At 36.4% G+C, this 22,352-nt stretch overlaps 1 protein-coding gene across 1 annotated transcript in view; it reads right to left on the bottom strand.

Annotated features, from left to right (window-relative positions):
- ZNF804A (zinc finger protein 804A) overlaps nt 1–22,352 on the bottom strand; it is a 272,874-nt gene that overhangs the window by 38,310 nt on the left and 212,212 nt on the right. The window contains exon 2 of the mRNA XM_072752122.1: nt 19,150–19,293. Coding sequence (XP_072608223.1) covers nt 19,150–19,293 — 144 coding nt within the window. The remainder of the gene's footprint in view (nt 1–19,149; nt 19,294–22,352) is intronic.

Below are 22,352 nucleotides of genomic sequence, written 5' to 3'. Positions count from 1 at the left end.
AGCCTGTCTTTTGGAAGCCATCTCCCTGTCCTCTTGTTCCCGGGCAAATCCAGACTCTGCCCTTGAAGCAAGTATTGTGACCAGAGGGATCAATTTACTATTGGTAAATTGAGCATCTAGTCGGTACTGGAATAATCGGTTAATAAAGAGAGATCAAAGAGGCATTGAATGTATCTTAACGCACCACCTTGTCACTTTGAAAATGGTTGAAAATGTTGTAAGATATGACAGTTCTTCGTTGCTGAAAATTACAGATTACTGTTGGATGCTTGGTATTGTATTGTGCTTTATTCCCAAATTTTTAGCTTCCAGTAGGTAATTTAACTCTAAGGTAATTAAGTGGCAATCACTGACATATTAAACTATTCATGTGTACCTAAAACATTTTTTAAAAAATTATATTTCCTCTTGAATTCAGTACTTCTTAGTATATTATCAACTAGATCAAATATTTTGTATCTAGTGGCCTTGAATACAAACCAGGACTCCTTCCACATTCCTTTAGTCAGTCATGCATTTTCCAGATTTTTAAAATACTTTTACCTAATTTCTTTTATCGAACCAATTACCAATTATTTTCAACTGTTCCTCCAAAATATTCTTGGTATTTGTTCCATAGTCATCCTTATGCCAGGATTCTTATCAAAGAGTAGTTTTCCCTCATTGACGGGAAATATTTTTTCTGCTTCCTATCTCCTCGAAAGCCTCCACTCTATCTCTAAAAACATGAAAACAGGATATCCAAACCAATCAATCTGAAAAGTTTAGCATGCTGTTTTTCTCCCATAACTACATATTCTGGTGTTACCAAGACTTCTCTTTTCTTGCTACTTAATCAAATCCTACCAAAAATTCTGAGTCCAGGCCATATGATACCCTTTCAATGAAAACTTCTTTAATCTTTCTATTTCTTAGTGATTTGTTTGTTTCTCATCTTGTAAGGTGAGTGATAGAGGGCTCAGGTTAAGACTTGTCCTTATAAACCATAGAATATTATTTTTAATTTTTACAATTATTCCAAATCAATTTTTTTATTGTTTTTTTAAAATTATTTCTCCATTTGAGAGAAGAGAGAGAGAATGCCTGAACTGGGGAAGAAGGGACACAGACGGAGGGAGAAGCACACTCCCCGCTGAGCAGGGAGCCCAGGGCAAGGCTCGATCCCAGGATCCAGAGATCATGACCTGAGCCCAAGGCAGACCCTTCACCAACTGAGCCACCCAGGTGCCCTTTCCAATCAAATTTTAAAACTGGAAGGCATAGATCCTTAAGAGTTCCTTCACAGTCAATTAAGGTGCTTGAATAAATGAATGACTACATGAATGAAACCAAAAATTAAAAACAAAACTAAGGTATTTCCTTCAATGTAAACATTTGAATATATTTGAGTTCTACTTCAAAAAATTCCAACACTTCGTAGTGTCTTTACAAAATATGATTTCTTTCTAGAATAAGTGTTCTTAACAAGATTAATAATCATAGTAACCAACATGAAGATGGAGCAGATACAACTTTCTTTTTCAATCTTTAATATAGTTTTGGGTTCATCTCATTATGCAAGTTTAACATATTAATCTCAATAAATAATTAGATACTTTCAGAAATTGTTGCAAATGATAAATCTTAGATGAGAGTTTTGTCTTTTCTAAAGCACCTCTTATGGTATGCATTTGTCGATACTGAATACTTTTCTCCCTAAATTAATAAAAAAATGAATCTAGTATCTAAAGTATTTTGAATTCAATTATTTACCTAAATAACAACTTCATTTTAAATTATAATTAAATTCGCCCAAAAATTTCATTAGAAATGTCACAATAGTAAAGTAATTCTAGCTACTGGCTGCTAACACTAAATAAACATAAAGCAAAACATAAAAGGAAGGAAGAATGGTGGGGGAGAAAGAAGGGAGGATAGAGGAAAAGAGAAATGGAAGAAAGGAAGGAAGGAAGGAAGGAAGGAAGGAAGGAAGGAAGGAAGGAAGGAAATAAGTTTTAAAGAATAGGTCTTTTAGTTTAGTTTTTTTTTGTTGAATATTTTATTTATTCATGAGAGACACAGAGAGAGAGGGAGAGACACAGGAAGAGGGAGAAGTGGGCTCCTTATGGGGAGCCTGATGCGGGACTCGATCCTGGGGCCTGGATCACGCCCTGAGACTAAGGCAGACACATCCAGGCATTCCAGGTCTTTGGGTTTAATTGAAGAATTCTATAAACAGTATTATGAATTCTAGGTAATCATTCTGAAACTACTGTTTCAGCTTCAAAGATTATCTGATGTTTCGGAAATATGAAGAGTTATAGAATAAGTCACCGTTGGTTAAACACTAATCCAAGGAATAAAAGTAAACTACAACCAAGAAATCTTATAAATGACATAAAATTCTAATACATCAAATTATTGGTATATTCTCATTAAATGACATTTCAAAACATCATCTTCCTATGTCCCATACAATTTATTATCAACAATTCAACATTTTTTAATGGTTCATAATTCAAAGTAAATCTCAAAACATTCTTTCCAGCATTATTTAGTTGTTTTAAAATAAAAGTGTAATTAGTAGATATTCTAAAATGTCTTAATTTTTTTTATCTCTCATTGGTAAAATTTGTTCCCTCTGGGATATTATAGGTTATGTTGGATAAATATTTGGAAAAGCATATAAATATTTTGTAAAGAATTACTGCCCAGGGATCCCTGGGTGGCGCAGCGGTTTGGCGCCTGCCTTTGGCCCAGGGCGCGATCCTGGAGACCCGGGATCGAATCCCACGTCAGGCTCCCGGTGCATGGAGCCTGCTTCTCCCTCCGCCTGTGTCTCTGCCTCTCTCTCTCTCTCTCTCTCTCTCTGTGACTATCATAAATAAATAAAAATTTAAAAAAAAAAAAAAAAAAAAAAAAAGAATTACTGCCCATTTGAAAACTTAACATTTGATAGATTTTTTGCACTTGGAAGAGTCCTAGATTTAATTAACTCAGCAATTTAAAGATAATAAAAATAATTATAGGATATACTTCTATAACCAAAAGAAATGAATCTTATAAGCACATAAACTCAATGTTTGAAAATTTAATATATAAGTTAAGAAATACTTCCAAATAGTGTAAACATTCGAGCGATAACAACTAAGTATGGAAACAAGTAGCAAGTAAACTTGACTACCCTATTTCCAATGTTATAGCGTGTTACGCTATTATCAATTTTTTTCTGTATAATGGAACAAATGCATATTATCTGACATATATGTTTATTTTTTACTTAATACTATGTTAAGTTTTTAGAATGGTTGTATTACAGTAGATGCTTTTTAAGATATAATCATTGATAATGTTCCTTACATATTAAATTGAAGATAAATAAAAAATGAAATTTATCTTCAAATGATTACTGGGGCACTAAATTTTATTTTATTATTATTTTTTATTTTTTAAAGATTTTATTTATTTATTCCTGAGAGACACAGGAAGAGAGAGAGGCAGAGACACAGGCAGAGGGAGCAGCAGGCTCCTTGCAGGGAGCCTGATGTGGGACTCAATCCCAGGACCCCGGGGTCATGCCCTGAGGCGAAGGCAGACAGCAAACTGCTGAGCCACCCAGGCATCCCTGGGGCACTAAATTTGAAAGGGGGTTTCTGAACTTTCAATTCACTATGAAAAATTGCATTTAATTTGGCTACAGTAATAAAGACAGGGCGGTACTGTGAAAGAATAAACAAATAGATGAACAGAACATAAAAGAGAGACTAGAAATAGAGCCTCATAAAACCTAGTCAACTGATCTTTGACAAAGGAGCAAAGGCAACACAATGGAGCAGAGCCAGTCTCTTCAACAAATGCTGCTGGAACAACTGGACATCCACATTAAAAAAAAAAAAAATCAATCTATATACTGACCTTAGACCTTTCACAAAAAGTAACTCAAAATGGTTTATAGATAAAAATATAAAATTCCTAGAAGGCAATATAGTAAAAACCTAGATGACTTGGGATATGGTGACACTGTTTTAGATACATCAAAGACATGATCCATGAAAGAAACAACTGATAAGCTTGTTTGATTAAAATTAAAAAGCTCTGCTCTACATGGGACAATTGTAAGAGAATTAGGAAATTCTCTCTCCCAAAGACTGGGAGGAAATATTCGCCAACAACATATCCGATAAAAAACTGTTATCCAAGATATACAGAATATTCTTAAAACTCAACAATTAGAAAACAAACATCCCAATTAAAAAAATGAGCCAAAGACTTTAGCAGACACTTCACCAAAGAAGGTATGCAGATGACAAATAAACATATGAAAAGATACTCCACATCACACGTCATCAGGGGAATATGAATTAAAACAGCAATGAGATACCACTCACGCCTGTTAGAATGTCCAAGACCCAGAAGACGGACACCACCAAATGCTGGTAAGGATGTGAGCAATAAGAACTCTCATTCACTGCTGGTTGGAATGCAAAATGGAACAGCCACTCTTGACAAAAGTTTGGTGGTTTCTCATAAAACTTAACTCTTACCACGTGACCCAGCAACCACACGTTTTGGTATTTACTCGAGGGAGATGAAAACTACATACACAAAAACTGCATACAGATGTCTGTAGCCACTTTCCCATAATCGTGAAAATGTGAAAGTAACCAAGATGTCCTTTAGTGAGTGAACGGATAAACATGTGACCATGTCTGGACAACGGAGTGTTATCCAGAGCTAAAAAGAAATGAGCGATCAAGTCTTGAAAAGACATAAAGGAAACCTTAACGCATATTAGTAAGTAGAAGAAGCCAATCTGAGAAGTCTCCATAATGTCTGAATCCGACTGCCTGAAAAAGCAAAACTATGGATGGAGACAGTGAAAGGATCAGTGGCTTCTAAAAATGGAGTGGGGAGCGGTGAAGAGCCAGGGCAGGGGAGTTTTAGGGCAGCGGAAATACTCTATACGATATTCTTTTTTTTTTTTTTTTCTATACGATATTCTAATGATGGATGGGCCATTATACTTTTTTTTTTTTCCCCAAACCCATAGAATAGATGACACTGGGGATAAATCTTAATATATACTACAGACCTGGGTGATAATGATGTATCCATGTAGGTTCATCCTTGGTAAAAAATGTACCATCCTGATGAGTGATGTTGATAAAGGAAAAGCTAAGCATGGTGGGTGGGGGCAGAGGTATACGGGAAAACGACCTTCTCTCAATTTTGTTGTAAACCTAAAACCACTCTAAGAAATGAAGTCTTAAAAATCATATTTATTCAGGTATAACGAAAAAAAAATATGTTCAGTAAGTTGTCTCTGACCTTCCTGCGAATCATTTTTACTTTATAAAGAAACATTGAAATTACTAATATTAAATATAACACGAATAGTGAACTAAATATGATAAAAATATAATTGCATGTAATTAGAGTCCCCCTTTGCAACCAGATATATGGGATAAGAATTTCAGGTTTGAATATTTGTTTATACTCAGAGAGACACAGTATAAGGAACACAAGGTGCAGAAGAAGAAGCCATAGGGTGTCTTTCCTTTCCTGCCATTTCTCATCTTTTCTTATTCCATCCACACAAGCTTTTTGATCAACATAGAACTGGACATTAACTTTGTCTCTCTCAGACGATTGAACTATTTGGGCAACATGGCGCCTGGATTCACTCAAATTACTGAACAAAGATTTGCACTTTAGGAACACCTGTCCCACTAAACAATTAAAATGTGATGGAAAGTTGAGAGAAAATGTGCTTCCATGTCAAACATCAATATTTTTCACAGTAGAACCTTACTGAGAAAAAAGAAATGCCCCACATTTATGTCGAAATGTTGATTTCCAGAATTAATACTTAAATTTTGGTGAATAGAAGTAAGGGAATTCCTGTAGAGGATGACCTTCAGAAAGTTTAATCATGACCTGTTAAATCATTTTTATTCCTCACTGTCGTTTCTTTCTGTTATTTCCGCAATTAGAGCAAAATTTTCAACTGTTAGCCATTTGGGTTTTCCTAGAAGTGTTGATCTCAAGTCATTTTTTGTTGTTGTTTTGTTTTATAAAAAAAACACTGCAATGTGACTAAGATTTGGTCAAGGTCTTGCCAATTTTTAATCTTGAATTAGTGAGCTTCTAGATTACCAAAAAGGACACGACTCTACATAGCAATGTGTACTGTTAAACCTGGGTGGAGTTATGTCTTTGCAGATTAGTAGGAGTACCTAGATTCTGGTTATAAGAACATGGAGGAGGGGGGAAACAGTGGGTGGGCAGGGGAAGAACATAGGAAAATCCTTTGAAATAGAGAAAGTGGAAACTTTGCCTGCAAATAAAATAAACCCAAGGAAAAAAAAAAAAAGATTAACAATTGGAGATTCCCTACAAGACACAATGACTTACATACATGAGTTATAATATGTTAAAGAGACATAAGAGAACTCGCTCAATTTGCTGGGTATCTTTTACATTAGTTTTTCTTTCAAGTTATGAGCTAGTCTGGCACGGTTTTGGAATAGCTTTGCCTTGAAACCTTAGAAGACAAAGGTGGAGATACTTAACTAAGCCAGAGTGGAGTATCTTTGATCTTTAAAACCGCAAATATGAATTTAAAAATAAATATTTAGAATATTTACAATCGAGCAAAAATGGCTTCTTGCTCTCTACCCAAGGCTAGTCTAAAAAAAAAAAATCTAACACTGCACTAAAACCTCTAAAACCTCTAAAACCTCCGTGCTTTTGTTCTCTTTTACTGCTAATATATTGTCTAGCACCCTTCAGTTTTAAGCAGCATTTGCTACTAAGGAGCAGAGTGAACTCCCTTTCCTTTGTACACTCCCACTTAAACCTACTACTTTCAGGCATTTGTCTCCAAGCCTCTTCAAAACCACTCTTGTCAAGTTGTCCACATTTCTGAATTCAAAATCGAGGATCCCTGTCTTTGGGACTCAACCATTCACCCCTACTCCCTGACTATCTCGTGTTCCTTTATCCTCAAGCCCACCATCAGGTCCTGGACATTTGCCCGACGCCTAGACGTATACTAAGGATCTGTTCCTTTTATGGTGCCTCTTCTCTCTCCCTGCTGACTCCCTAGATGACATCAGCTTCGTGCTCAACTCCACGGTGAAGCTGCATCTAACTGCACAATCTCCAGCTCCATGTAGGTGCCTGGTAGGCATCTCAAACCTGACGTGGAACCTGACGTGGCCTCATTCTCACCCCACCAACATTTATTTTGGTCAGTTGTCTCCAGGACCTAAAGTCTGATTCGTCAACGTATCTGTTGACATTTCCATGCCATTCAAATATTCAGATCCCCCCCACTTTTCACGGTGGGTACCACCAATCCCTGACTCAAGCAAATGTCATCTGTATCCCGAATGTGGCGTTAACTTCCCACCGGTTTCCTTTCTGCCGTTTGTACTTCCTTCCTCCCAATATATTCCCCGCACAACAACCAAAGTGATTCTTTTTTCAAAACAGCAAATCACTACTTTCTACATGGAAAGCTTGGAATTATCCTATGGCCTTTCAAATCCTGTAATCTTTATTACGGCCTTCCAAAATCTACCTAATCTGGCCCCAAATTTCTTCTCCTACCCCATCTCCTATAGATTTCCCCAGCCTATGCTTTTCGCTGGTCTCATTGGCTTCCTTTTGTTCTTGAAGGAATCTAATTACAATGTAATTTGGGGAATATTTCTGCAGATACCTTTATCACTTGTTTGCTCACCTTAAATTCTTACTTAACCACCACCTCGTCAGAGAGGTCTTGGCTCATTTCCTTACGTAAAAAAACAGCTATCATTTAGCTACTACCATCTTTTCATCTTTCTTCCAAGTTGTAAACATCTAAATTTAAACATTGAGTGGTTGGTTTGCTTCTTGACTCACCAAAATTAAGTTCTGTGAAAACAATTTTTTTTTTTTTTTTTACTATTACTCACCTAGATTAACTCTTTATGTGTATATGTAGGTGTATATTTGTATCTAATCTACACATATTTGTCGACTAAATGTGTGTGTGTGTGGTATGTGTCTGCGTGGTTTTGCTATCTTTCTTTTCTGGTTTCCTCAGTGGGCTTTGGAGAGATGAAATGAGTCAGAAGACGGCAGTAATTAGATAGAAAGTTTGCATTTCCTATTTCCTTTATTGTAATAAAATTTAGTCATTTCAATAAATATATTTACCTGATATATTTATATTTATATTCAGTAAATACATTTATATCTATATATTTACATTCAGTAAATATAAATATATTCAGTAAATATAAACATATTTCTTGCGGTTAAAACTATGTATTAGGAATTATATACTATTTACAACAGCCAAGAAATTGAAACAACCTAAGTGTCTACTGACAGGTGAATGGGTAAACAAAGTGTGGTATAGATAATGGGAAAATTATTCAGCCATAAAGATGAAAGAAATTCTTGCATTTGCAACAATATAGATGGACCTTCAGGGCATTATGCTAAGTGAATTAGATCAGACAGAGAAAGACAAATACCGTGTGGTTGCACTTATATATGGGATCTTAAAAAAAAAAAAAATGAACAGAGAACACATTGGTAGTTGCTGTAGGCAGCGGGGAGGGGTGGAGAAAATGGGTGAAAGGGGTCAAAAGGTAGACATTTCCAGTTACAATATAAATAAGCTCTGGGTAATGTCCAGCATGGTAACTATTTGAAGGTTGTTAAGAGAGTGGATCTTAAAAGTTCTCATCACAAGGGAAAAAAACCAGTTACCTACAGGAGGTGATGGATATTAGCTAAACCTTTCATGGTCATCACTTCATAATATACACGTATGTTAATTATGTGGTACACCTTAGAAAAGAAAGAACATATTAAATATGCTGTTCGTGTCATCTTTCTTGAATACATTCATAATCTGAACTATTTCTGATGAAATCACTGCACAGTTCCTTTTTTTTTTTTTGCTGCTAGTTCTCTTTATAATTTCAGGAAATGCATATAATTACAATAAATGTATTACATACGTGCACTGTACTTACAATAAAATAAGATCTTATATAAAGATGAAAAAGTATCTTTTCCTCTTTCTTAGTCCCTAATGACCGTCTTAAGATTATTATTTTTACATGAAAGAAAGAGATAATTCCCTTAATGTCTGTCACAGCATAGAATCATACAGGCTCAGCTTCGAGAGGAAGTTTCCTGAATCATACGGCACAGTTTCCACTACACGGTGCTTTGTGATAGAATATGCTGCTGATGTGACAGGCAGGGGACATGCCACGAGGGAGGCCCATTGTAGGAACTCGCAGTGGAGTTTTTCTTCAGGTGCTTGTCAAGCCTACAATGTGGATGTTAACGTCACTCACTGGGGCACTCAACGTTACGATCAGGAATTTCTAGGACTTGGAAACAGTCCAAAAAAGGGGGGTATTTTCAGTGAAGTAGTGGTCTTTGGGCAAGGGACCCTCCAGGGGTGACCTGAAACTACGAGGGCGATCATCTTTGTGTTTCTCTTGATGAGGCAGTTTTAGAATTTAATGAATTAAGTTGCAGAAAACGGAAAGTAGTGCAAATGGTTATTATTCATTATAGTGCAAATACATTTTACCCAATAGAGAGATCTATTGATCTTGTGTTTTACAAATATGACCCCAAATATGACATTTTATTGTCCCGTAGAGTATAAAGCAATTTTGATGCATTAAAATACTATCAGCCTTCCTGACTGACTAGATAGCAGATAGCTGTGTCTATGTCTATGGATACCTATACACGTGGCAGCGTATAGAGATGTAGAGATACGTGGAAACTGTGCAGTTGTTCTTTTTTTTTTTTAAGATTTTATTTATTTTTTCATGAGAGACCCAGAGAGAGAGAGAGAGAGGCAGAGACACAGGCAGAGGGAGAAGCAGGCTCCACGCAGGGAACCCGACGTGGGACTCGATCTCGGGTCTCCAAGATTACACTCTGGGCCTAAGGCGGCAGTAAACCGCTGAGCTACCCGGGCTGCCCTATGTAGTTTAAAGGATCCCTTGAATGAGCGTAGGGTCTCATTGCTGTCCTAATTAAAGGGCTGAATAAAATGTTTGAACATGTCATTTTATACTTTAAGAAAGTCACGATTTTACCTTTTGAGGGGAAAAAAGTTAACATACACCGTACACATATATGTGCATGTGTTAATTTATGCATCGCACCTCCAAAGTAAAACTTTTCTAATTTTGTTTGCTATATTCCTTTGTTTTACTCTAGAAAAACATTTGGCCAAACATAAGCTAAATAAATAGACTGTGTTGTATTTTCTTTGAAATATTTTGACTTGACACGTTTTAACACAATGCCATTTTTTTCATCTTTCCCCTTATGTGAATTACATTTTGGATTCTGACACTGATAAGAACATTTCTTAGGGACTCAAGGGCAGAAAGAGCTTGTAGCCCACAGCAATATTGGGGGTGAAAATGAAGTTGGGGTTAACATCTAGCACATCGTCTTTTTATCAAACACGTCACTTAAGTTTTTAGCACACATCTTTGTTGATGCAAGACAACACAGTGACATATTTTTTTACATAAAAAAATTCACTGATCTGCTGAGAAAAGCAGTTGTTAGTATTGTAGATAAGGTTTTGTCAGCAGATTTTGTGATGTGAATCATGCTTCCTTGGTTGGAAATATCATGATGATTTGAACTTTACCTTTGATTGCATTGAAGAATATCAATAAAGTAATGCTAACTGTTTCCCCATTAATATCCCTGTTTATCCTAAAAATAAAAACTACGTAAACAAGCAGCATTTTCCAAACTGTTACAAATACACTGGGGTGAAATTTGAACAGGAGTAAGGATGTGGAAGTAGGCACTGACTCGTCAGAATTTCCTAGAGTAAAACCTGTATGAGGAAAATAATTTTAGGGTTAATACGTTTATTTTGAGAGATTTTTTAACTGACTGTACTTCATAAGTACTAGAGTGCCCTTTGGGACTAACATATTTAGTTAAGCAAGTAACTAAGAAGTAACATTAATTAACATTGATTATGGCTTTTCCACAAAAACAAAAATATAGACACAGACATATGTCTTTGTAGGTGTGCACCTTTGGTATATATCTGATAAATATCTATGTCTATACTTATTTATTTATTTTTATGTCTATATTTAAATGTAGAAATACACATGATGTTAACACATATCTTTAACACACAGTACCCATAATACAAACATACAAATTAAATGTATAGCAAATGTTACTTCTATTTTAGTAATTAAATCTTATTTCAAAGAGTCAGGCCATATTGAAAAAAAATACTTTTTTTTTTTTACTATGATAAAAATAAAATTGTTAAGGAAATTTTGACATGTGTAACCATTTTGAAAATTATTTCTGTGAAATCAGTATGTCAGGTGTCAATGAGATTGCTAGATGTTTTATAAATCAAAAAATGTTAACATCGTGTCTGCATTTCATACTCGTTTTCTAGATTTCACAAGGTTGAAAATTAAGAATCTAAAGCAAATACGGGAGCAATTAAATTATCAGATTTTAAGATACTGAAGGAATCCAAACCCGACAATAGAGAAGGTTAAGTCAAAAAAATATTTGATGGAATATTATGAAATAATTATTATGAATATACTGTATAAATGGAAAAATAGTATTGACAATATCAAACTGAATATTGTTGAACGCAAATGGTAGCCAACTAAAAAATTTGGGGGAAAAATAAATTTGTTACTAAGGTAAACAAAAGTGAGATTCCTTTTTCAGATTTCAAAATGGTTTTATATATATATATGTGTGTGTGTGTGTGTGTGTGTGTGTTTAGTGAAATAAATGTGAAAAGACATAACAAGTCATGCAAATGTAAATAGCTTTAATATTTAGTTCGAACAAAAAGAGTTATATCAAAGCGACTGGATTTACAAGGAGGAACGGAGGGTAGGTACTCTCTTTTCTCCTTATGTTCTATTTTTTCTGTGACTTTTTCCTTCTTGCCTTAGCCCTCCAATAAAAACAAACAACAATCACAAAAATCCCTGAGTTTCCAGTGCTTGAAACAGTGGTCTCGTTTCATTGACAGTTGTTAGTAGTTGCGAGAAGCTCTGGACTCCAAGATTCTAACACAGCACTGTTCACACCTAACATGGTACTGGTTCCAGTTAAATTATTGAAGGTTTGCATACCTCACCCTGGAATAGGTGCTTATTCTCAGAATACACACCCAATGAACAGAAAGAAACAGAGAATCACCTGCCCAGGTGAGATGTGAAAAGGGCAAGTTGCTCTAGTGGAGCCAAGGGCACAGCAGACCATCTCCTGAAAATGGGTTCTGCACAAGCTCTCTGAGGGATGCAGATACGCTACATTTCTTACGTGTCTGATTTCAACAACTGGACAAAGATGGAGATGAAAGGTAGGAGGGGTAAAGGCTGGAGAGAGTTTACAGGTAGTTTTGTGCAAAATTCTGCTTTACTTCTCAGGGTAATTTCATCATTAATTTAATATATTACTTATCGTAATGGAATGTTAAATATGGTTATCTGCATATATTCCATGGTACATTCTATGCAGAATTATCTTTACATAGCATCAACTATTTTTAAATTGTCTTTTGACAATTTTTTACACACTAGGAAATAGATTTTGATTACCACTGATTACACTCCTAGAAGATGGGGCAAAGCCATGGTGACACATGCAGCACAGAACAAGGAAGTGTTTTAAAAAGGTATGAATCAATACATATGATATAAATATGTAGTAAATCTATAAATTATTTGCAAAAAACAGATATATTTTCATAAAATATATTTATTAAAGTATCACCATCAACACAGTATAATGAAATCCAATACTACAATAAAGGGATACAACTTAATTGATTGCCATCAGCCAAGTCAGCATGTATCCTACCAGAAAAATATACTTCCCAGCATTAATAGATGATCATTACTATAAAAATAAATATACACAATAAATGGAAAGATATATCATGCTCAAGAACTGAAAGGATTTTTTTGTACAATGTACCTGCTACGCTACTCAAAGCAATCTTCAGATTCAACACGATCCCTAAAAAAGCTACCAATAATATTTTCTGCAGAACTAGAAGTAATCCTAAAATTTGTATGGAACCACAAAAGACCCCAAATAGCCACAGCAATCTTGAGAAAGAACAAAACTAGAGGTATCACCAACCCAGATTTCAAACTATACTACACAGCTATTGTCATCAAAACAGTATGGTACCGGCACAAAAAATAAGCACATAAATCAACGAAACAGAATAAAGACCCTAGAAATAAGCCCACACTTATATGGTCAATTAATACACTGCTAAGGGGAAAGAATATGTAATGAAGAAAGGACCACTCCCCTATAAATGGTATTAGGAAAACTGAACACCTATGTGCAAAAGAATGAAACTGGACCACTTAAAAAATAAATTCAAAAGGATTAAAGACTCAAATGTGAGACCTGAAACCATAACATTCCTCAAAGAACACATAACCAGTAAACTCTTGGATATTGGCCTTCCCAGTATTTTTTTGGCTGTGTTTCAATCAGAACTACATGAAACAGAAGATACTCACCAAGCGCATGGAAAGAATGTAAATCGATGCGGACACTATGGAAAACAATATGCAGTCTCCTCAAAACAATTAAAAACAGAAATACCACATGGTTCAGTAATTGCACTTCTGGGTATTTACCAAAACAAAAAAGAAAACACTGATTTGAAAAAAACAACAACAAAACATATGCACCCCTATGTTTATTGATGCATTATTTAGGATAGTCGAGATACGGAAGCAACCTACGTGCCCATCTATAGATGAACAGATACAGAAGATTCGGTGTAAAAATACACCAGGCATAAAGAAGAATGAAATCTTGCCTTTCGTGGCAACAGGGATGGACACAGAGAGCATTATTATGCCAAGTGAAATAGGACAGCTGCCCTATGATTCCACTTATACGTGGGATCTAAAAAGAAAAGAAAAGAAATGAACAAAACAGACACAGATTCATAAATGCAGAGAACAAATTGGCGGTTGCCAGAGGGGAGGCGGGAGGGAGGATAGGAGAGGAAGGTACGAAGGAATTAAGAGGTACAAATGTTCAGTTATAAAATACGTAGGCCACGGGGGGGGGGACAAGCAGAGTGTAAGGACGATGGCCAGGGCTATGGTAATCTCTCTGGTGACGGGTGGTAACCATGCTTGCTGGAGTGAGCATTTATTTGGCACCATCTGTATAACTGTCGAGTCCCTATACTGTACACATGAAACTAACATAATATTGTATGTCAACTACGCTTCCATTAAAAATAAAACAAAGATACTCCATCTTGGCCTGAAATGGTCGCCCTATGGTAATTGCTATTGTTTCACAAAATGAGATTTTTAGGGGCACTTGGGTGGCTCAGCGGTTGAGCATCTCCCTTCAGCTCAGGGCGTGACCCCAGGGTCCCGCGATCAAGTCCCACATCGGGCTCCCTGCATGGAGCCTGCTTCTCCCTCGGCCTGTGTCCCTGCTTCTCTCTCTGTGCCTCTCATGAATAAATAAATAAAATCTTTTAAAAAAATGAGATTTTTAGTGCTAACAAACACAAATGGGTAGAGGAACATGCTTGGAATTGGTTTACCATGCATGATTGCAATCATAAAATGAAATCTCTAATATTAGATGCATTTCTCTACTGTCATCTAATTTTTTGACTCTTTTTTCTCATAACCATATTTAGATAGCATAGAGCAGAAACACTCAAGCTGTAGTATTTTTGCACACACCCTCAGCAAGGGCTGACTCGACGGACAGCCGCCAACCTTACCACTCGTGGGAGATGGAGAGGGAAGGGACTGGAACTTCATCAGGCCAGGTTTATGAATATGGCATCGGCCGAGACGCCAGACATGACGATCTTACCCAGAGTCTGCCTCAAACTCAATAAAGGACAAAAACTTCAGCTGAAGTCTATTCCGATCATGGCTTTGACCAGGAAATGTCCAAAGGATACGCTTGCAGCGAGGCAGGGGCATGTCCTTGTCCCGGGGCAGGCCCATCGGGGTGGGGAGGGTCTACAGGAGGAACCCGTGTCCCTGTCGTGTTCTCACCCTCCGGATGGCTCGGCCAACTGAGGACAGCGCAGTGAGAGGGGGACACACACCAGAGGAAAGAGCCCGGGGGAGGCGTTCCAAGTGGATGGAACCAATCACCGCCTTACCCGTACCTCATCTTGTCTTGTTAACCGTTACATATATTTTGCAGATGAAATTTCAGACCCGCACATCAAGAAGTGGTTCTTCTCTCAAGCATCGGATTAGTGAAGAGAAGTTGAAATCATTAGGAAATGTTCAACTCGAGGCTAAGTGTGCTCCGTTGTTAGGGCCATCCAAGTCCCCGCAGCCCCCAGAGGCCCGCCCCCCGGGCCTGCGGGGCGCTCCCTCCCAAGCCCTGGATCTTCACCTGCCCGGGGACGGTCACCCCGGTGCCTTTTGGGAGACACTTCAGCCACACTGAAAAGTTAAAATCAAAATATTTGAGGGGCAGAAGCAACACGGCAACCACTCCCTTTCCCAGCTCTTCCCAACTCGATCCCAGGACCCCGGGACCATGACCTGAGCCAAAGGCAGATGCTCCACCACTGAGCCACCCAGGGGCCCCTAATTGTTGTTTTTTTTTTTTTTAAGAGTATAATTGACATACTTTTTAAAAATATTTGTTTCAGGTGCACAGTATAAAGATTTAACAATTCTATACACTAGCCAGGGCTCAGCGATCTCGAAACTGTGGCTTTATCACAAGATCTTAAGTGCAATTCGGACTCTAGCCCTTTTATATTCATGCGGGAGGCACCGACTGGGTGTCTAAACTGTGCAAGATGCTGCACGAGATGCTGTGAGGAACGAAGACAGAAAGGAAACGGTCCTTGCCATTAAAGGGTCACAGCCCAACGACTTTCAAGTTTCAAAGTTAAAAAGAAAATATTCTAAAAATGAACCCTGAATCGTGAACTGTTGTGATCACCTCTGTACACCGGGTGCCTCTTCCTCTTTTTAATTCTCTGCTAGCAAGTCTTAGCGATGGGAGCTTGAGAGAGATTTTGAAGTTACCCAAAGAACATGCTGGATGAGAGAAGCAGATTGTTCTTTGAAGCTTAGAGTTCAAATGCAACACACGGTCTGTCATGACCGATTTGCAAAGATACACGAGGCAGGCACACTGCTCTGAGGGTCACGATTACCTGGATATGTTTTAGACTTTATTAGCCTTTCTGAAGCAAAAATAGATCCTTACTGGAAGCCTAAATAAAGGCGGTCTCAAAGGCAAACTGTCAGGGTCCCAAACATTCTAGGAGAAAAGAAATTTTAGTAAGTAGTGATAATACAACTAATTAAATATTGAGCTTTTTAACTATTTCTTCAAATACTCAACAAAGCGTGGTCATTGCATTCTCTCATGTATTTTCCCTGACAATGAATGTTTGAGTTAATTGAGCCTGGGTGTATTTTACCCAAGTCAGGAGAGGGGCAGGGCTGGGACTCATTCCACTGATAACTCCTCCTCCGCTTCTCCCCGAATCTGGCGGCCCTTTGGGGTCACGTCTGTACGGCCGCACAGGTGAGCAAACGCAACCGATGTGTGGCCTCTTTGCCTTTCTCGAATTCCATTCAAGAAATATCCCAGTCAGCTGTGGGTTTTCCCACCCGAAGGTTAAGCACTGGTAATACCGACACTGAGTCTACGTGTTTCTTGTGGAGCTTCTTTTATTGGAAACCAAAATGATTGTCCGCAGATACGTTAATATTTTATGAAGAAGAGGGGTGTTAGGTTTGGTTTGGTTGCAAGTAAAAAGTATTAAGCTAGGGTTTGGTTTGGTTTCTCCTTTAAGTTCATTTATTAGCAGCAAGGTGAAATATCTCCAGGAATCTAGGGATAGGACCTACAGATAAGCTGTTGGAAGGACTAGTCTTAGGTGAAAGCCGCTCAAAATCAGAATTGCCATGTCATGTCCATCCTCACTCTCCTTCACTCATCACACGGCCACTTGCATGTCGCTCTTTGCCCATTGTTTTGTGCTTTCTTTTTGCAAACCAGCTTTCTCAACTTTTTGACAGACTTAGCCACAACTCAGGATTATATTTTCAAGGGTTTGGTCCAACCACAGACAGAAGACAGATTTTTTTTTTTGTTTTTTTTTTTTTTGTTTGTTTGTTTTTGGCATCTCAACTTTTTAGTTTCTCAAGAGAAACAAAAATCTGAATTATCCACCTCCGAACTTCATCCCTCCTTACTTCACTCAATGTTGCCAAGTTGTGGCATCATGTGGTGGGAATGCTGGTAGTAGTCATGGGGGTGAGGCTGTTGCTGGGCAAAGGGAGAGTATATTTTTGGAAGACACGCTGAAAGATTTGTCACCATCCTACGGGGAGGGGATATAGATTTTAAATATTTTCGGCAACCGTAACACTGATTCGTGCTAAATTAATCAAGTAAGACTGCTGTCCTTCAGAGTCCACGGCCATTCAGATAATGTGTCTGTCTCTAGGGTCTGATACCCCTGAGCGGTATCAAAGGTGACCTCCGGGATTTTCAAAATAACAACCCAGACCCAGCCTGAATTTCCTTGGCTTATCTGTGTACAGTGCAGAGTATCCTAACTGTGCTAAGCATATGGAACTGGAAAAGTCCTGGTGATGACCTCTGTGAGCTTGATCTCCCGGGCAATCTATGGTTGAATAGAGCGTTCTTTGGCAAGTGATATTAATAGCTGATAAGACAGTCGTAAAACACATATACCCGTATTTCCACATACCTAGTTTACGCAATGAAACAAATATACGATAACACATCTTGGGCTGTTAGGTACTTAGGAAAAAATCAGAGGAACAACTTTCTCAGATTTACCACCTCGGGAGACGCGGTCCAGAATCCTGTTATAGAACCTGGGCCACTAACTGCAAAATTAAATCAATACTATTGCCTGATGGATTTTACTATTCAAATCAAGCACTGATAGACGGATGTGTGTGCGTATATATTTACGTGTTGTGTTTTTATGCAAGAAAAATAACACTATTTCCATCAGACATTTTCCCTTAACTAGTGTGCAAGCAGACTTGGAAAAAGACAGGCAAGGATCATCAAGATTAACATGCATTAATTAGTGATGTATGTAAACGAAGGCTAATGTTCTCCGTACAACAGCCTCCTCCAGCAAAGTTTTGTTGGTATGAAGGCATGGAGGGATTGACAGCAAAAGAAAATACATGCAATTGATTCATAAGCGCTCAACATGATCATTTTCCCCTATTCTTTCTTATGCTAACTAACTCTAATGTTAAGGAAAGTTAGTGCAAATTCATGGATTAAAAAAATCCACCTTTTATTAAGACCAAAATGCGATGCAGATTATATTTGCTAAAAAAAATGAAAATATTTGTTAATTAGTGATAACTAAAACTGCTGTACCATATCAAGGTAGCTAAACAACATGTGAGGTCACACTGATAAATGTAAAGCTTATGAGAAAATGGAATCTTTATCATTAACTTCACCTCTGACATTACTGCTTTAAGCTCATCTTTACATAGAGTGTTGGGAAAAAAAAATCAATCTTGGATTTACAATTGATAGTGAAAGGAAAATAATATTAGAATAAACTATATCATCACATATTAAGTACTTATTTAACCGATATCTGTGGATTATTTTAATCATATTAAATTGGTTTTCTTTTCATATTTTTATGGTGATTTAAATGGGAAATGGCTTCTGTAAAGAATTGTGAATAAGTTAACTTATATTTGATAAGTATTATTAGCTGTTCAAAACACTTAAAAATAATAAATTGGAAGACATTTAGAGGAGCACCACTTGTGGGATATAATTTTTAAATTACTGTCCATCACTAAGAGGCAACTGACTGGTATCTTTGTAATGGTTATTTATTTCAGACTTTCAGTGCTTTTTCTTTTCTTTTCTTTTCTTTTTTTTTTTAGGAAAAATGTCTTTTGCAATAAGTCATCAAATTATCATGCCAGAATGGCATCTGTAAACATTGGATTATGAAAGCATAAAAATACTGTATTTACATAGTTTATACAATTTAAATTATGACAAAAGGCCAGAAATACCAAGGTTTTATGGACACCTCTTTCTTACCTGCTTGTGAGCGTGGTCATATGAATTAATGTGATTGTCAAACTCTTGATGCTTATAGTACTGCTTGTCGCAGAGTTCACAGTAAAAATTGGCCTTCAGATCTTCCAGAGCTTTTGCTATGGTGTTTTCCTTCTCAGCATAATCCTAAAAAATAAAATTTCAAGGAAGGCAGCTATTAGTTCTTCCCTGATTTGACTTTGTTCTGACAGTTGTCAACTTTAGCGTAATAATTAGAGTTAGAAACAGAACACAACAAAGAAAAATAAAGCAAATTCCAGCAAACGAAACCGAAAGAAATTACGAGCTGAGGAGAATCAAAGATTAACAGAAGAAGCCAAGGTAAACAGTGGAAAGAATAGCAAAGACACGGAGTAGCAAACCCAAAAAAATAGAAGCCGTTGCTTGAGCAAGTTCCTGAGCTGTGTTGGCAAAGAAAACAACAAAAATCATACACTTATGTTGATCCAACTGCTGATTTAACTGGCAATGGCTTAGTTAACATAAAACTTGTAAATTCTGAACAACATCTAAAATGTGCCCTGCGTGAAGAAGCCCATATTGGTGCACAAATATGCATGTTTGGTATTTTTGTTTGCTTGTTTCTTTAGATACCTAGAGCGCAACTTATTCATCCCAACTAGATTTCATTTGACTAATGTTTCCATCTTGACCCACACCATTTGAAGCTGAATTTTTAAAAATTCTCTAATCTTTAGAAAATGAGATTCTTTCCTGCAAGTTATTTACCTAAACTGAGAAGGATTAAACTGTATATAAGCAGATTGCTTTCATCATGCTCACAGTAAACAAAGATGGCTATATAATCAAACCCCGAAAAAATGTAGTCAGTTATCATTAGCTTTCATTTACAAAATATAAAATAGCAAAACGCTCGTGGCTTTTAGGTTTTCTTAAATCTAAATCTACTTGCTGTTTCACGCTTCCCTAAATGTTAATGTTGTTAGACGTAAATATATGCTACATGTTGAAGCAGTGCTCAGGTCTTTTGCTCAAGTGCTGATATGAAGACTAAATTTCAGTTGCTACACAGAATATATTAACTTACAGATTCCCTCATCCTCAATTTCTTCAAAATTCAAATTAACTACGTATTCAGGCCTCTTCTGCGCTACTTTTAGAAGCTCACTCTCTCAGTCTCCGGGATATGGAGGGGGGAAGACACAGTCCTCTCTAGGTCCATGGCAATTGTCCTCCTCCTAAATACAAAGGCTAAAAAGGACTCATAAATTGCTTCTACAAAATGTAAAAGCGTTTCACTAATTGTAATTTAATGAATAACTAAGACTTTCCTTACTTTATTGTACCATGTATTTATGCACCTATCATGTATCATAAAATTCACCATATTTGTATATATCCCTTATAACATACATTATAGTAACTGATATATATCTGATATATATAGTTGCCATAGTCTAAAAATATATAACCCAGTTTCTCGCTGTGAAGACAACGACCCGTTGTTCTATTAGTTTTATCAACGGCACAGAGGTGGTGAGCTACAAAATCATTCAAATCATTTATATATGATTTTTCAATTCAATATTTATCACTTCTCAGCATATTTATGAAATACTTCCCATTATTCTTTTTGATTCCTTCCAATTTGTTGTTTAAAAAAACGTAGTTTAAAAAGATGAAAATGAGTCATATATAACTAAACTCGCTACTGAATTTTTACAAAATCTTTAAAATACTTTGTGGATTAGCCAATTTAAATGAAACAAAAATTAAGTACTATGATTTCATGGCTAAAGTGTGTGAAGCAGAGATAAAATTCCAATCAATATGAGTTATATTATAATGGCAATAGTTTTTGGCTCAGAACTGAATTAGCTCTCAAAATAATATTCTTGAACAGCAATTTCTTTGCAAACTAGTTGATTCTCACCATTAATTATAATTACAGTTAAGCTACTTCCTCTCTTGAAATATTTCATTATTTCTTATTATTGTGTAGGTTTATTTTTTCTTCCTAAGACTGATATTCCCTCAGAGAAGCAATAATTGTTTCTTGCTAATTCTTTCCACAAAAAATAGGAGAATTTTTGAGTAAACCAAACTGAGATTTTTAGGTAAACTGCATTCTTCCAAAATATTAGCCTTAGCCTAGATTTGAAGAGAAAAACAAATCTAAAAACAATAGCGAACATTTACTCAGTGCTTGTTTATGATCAATTGCTGATTAAGACCATGCCCGTATTCACTCATTTAATCCTGATTAAAATTATAGAGATGTGTATTTTGAACATTTTCTCATATTAATGGGTAAAGATACCAAAGTATAGGAAAGTTAAATAATTAGGTCAAGGATGTATAATGAATAAATGTGCAGCCCATATTTGAACCAAAGACATCATCTGGTTCATAGCACTTTATTATGTTCAAACTTTTAAGCACATAAAAAAAGTAGAAATAGTATAATAACCTGCACGTAACCATCAGCTGGATTCAACAATTATCAACTCAGGGTCAACCTTGTTTCAACTTATCTACCCTATCTCATACCTTTTCCTCTACTCTAGATAATTTTAAAATTCCCAACTTACTGTAATGTCACCTAAATTCTTTCAGAATATCTCTCTAAAATAGGACTTTTTACAAAATCATCACAAAACCATTAGCAGACCTAAAGAAACAAAAACAATGAAGAAACTGCAATCATTCCTCACTATCATCAAATATCCAGTGTGTTCAAATAATTACAATCATCTAGCAGTTTAAACTAGTTTTTTCAAAATGGATTTATTTTCTTTTGAAATTCTAATCTTTTATTCTTTTCTTAAAACAGATTTCAAATAAGGGTCAAACATTCTCATGATCTGATATGTTTCCCAGTCTCTTTTATTATAAGTCTTCCCTCTATTTTATTACTCATTACAATATATTTCTCAGAAAAAAATATTTTTATTTTTTAAAGATTTTATTTATTTATTAATGAGAGACACGGAGAGAAGGAGGCACAGGCAGAGAGAGAAGCAGGCTCCCTGTAGGGAGCCTGATGTGGGACTCGATCCCGGGACTCCAGGATCACACTCTGGGTGGAAGGCAGGCGCCCAACTGCTGAGCCACCCAGGTGTCCCTCAGAAAAACTTTTAAATTACACTTCACATTTTGAAAAAAAGTATTGAAAACTACAGAAATATTACAAGAATATGAATAAATTCATTTTAGAAAGATTT

Source organism: Vulpes vulpes, chromosome 3 (assembly GCF_048418805.1).
Source record: "Vulpes vulpes isolate BD-2025 chromosome 3, VulVul3, whole genome shotgun sequence".
Lineage (NCBI taxonomy): Eukaryota > Metazoa > Chordata > Mammalia > Carnivora > Canidae > Vulpes > Vulpes vulpes.
The sequence above is the reverse complement of the archived record's forward strand: the minus strand, read 5'-3'. Positions and strand labels throughout refer to the sequence as shown.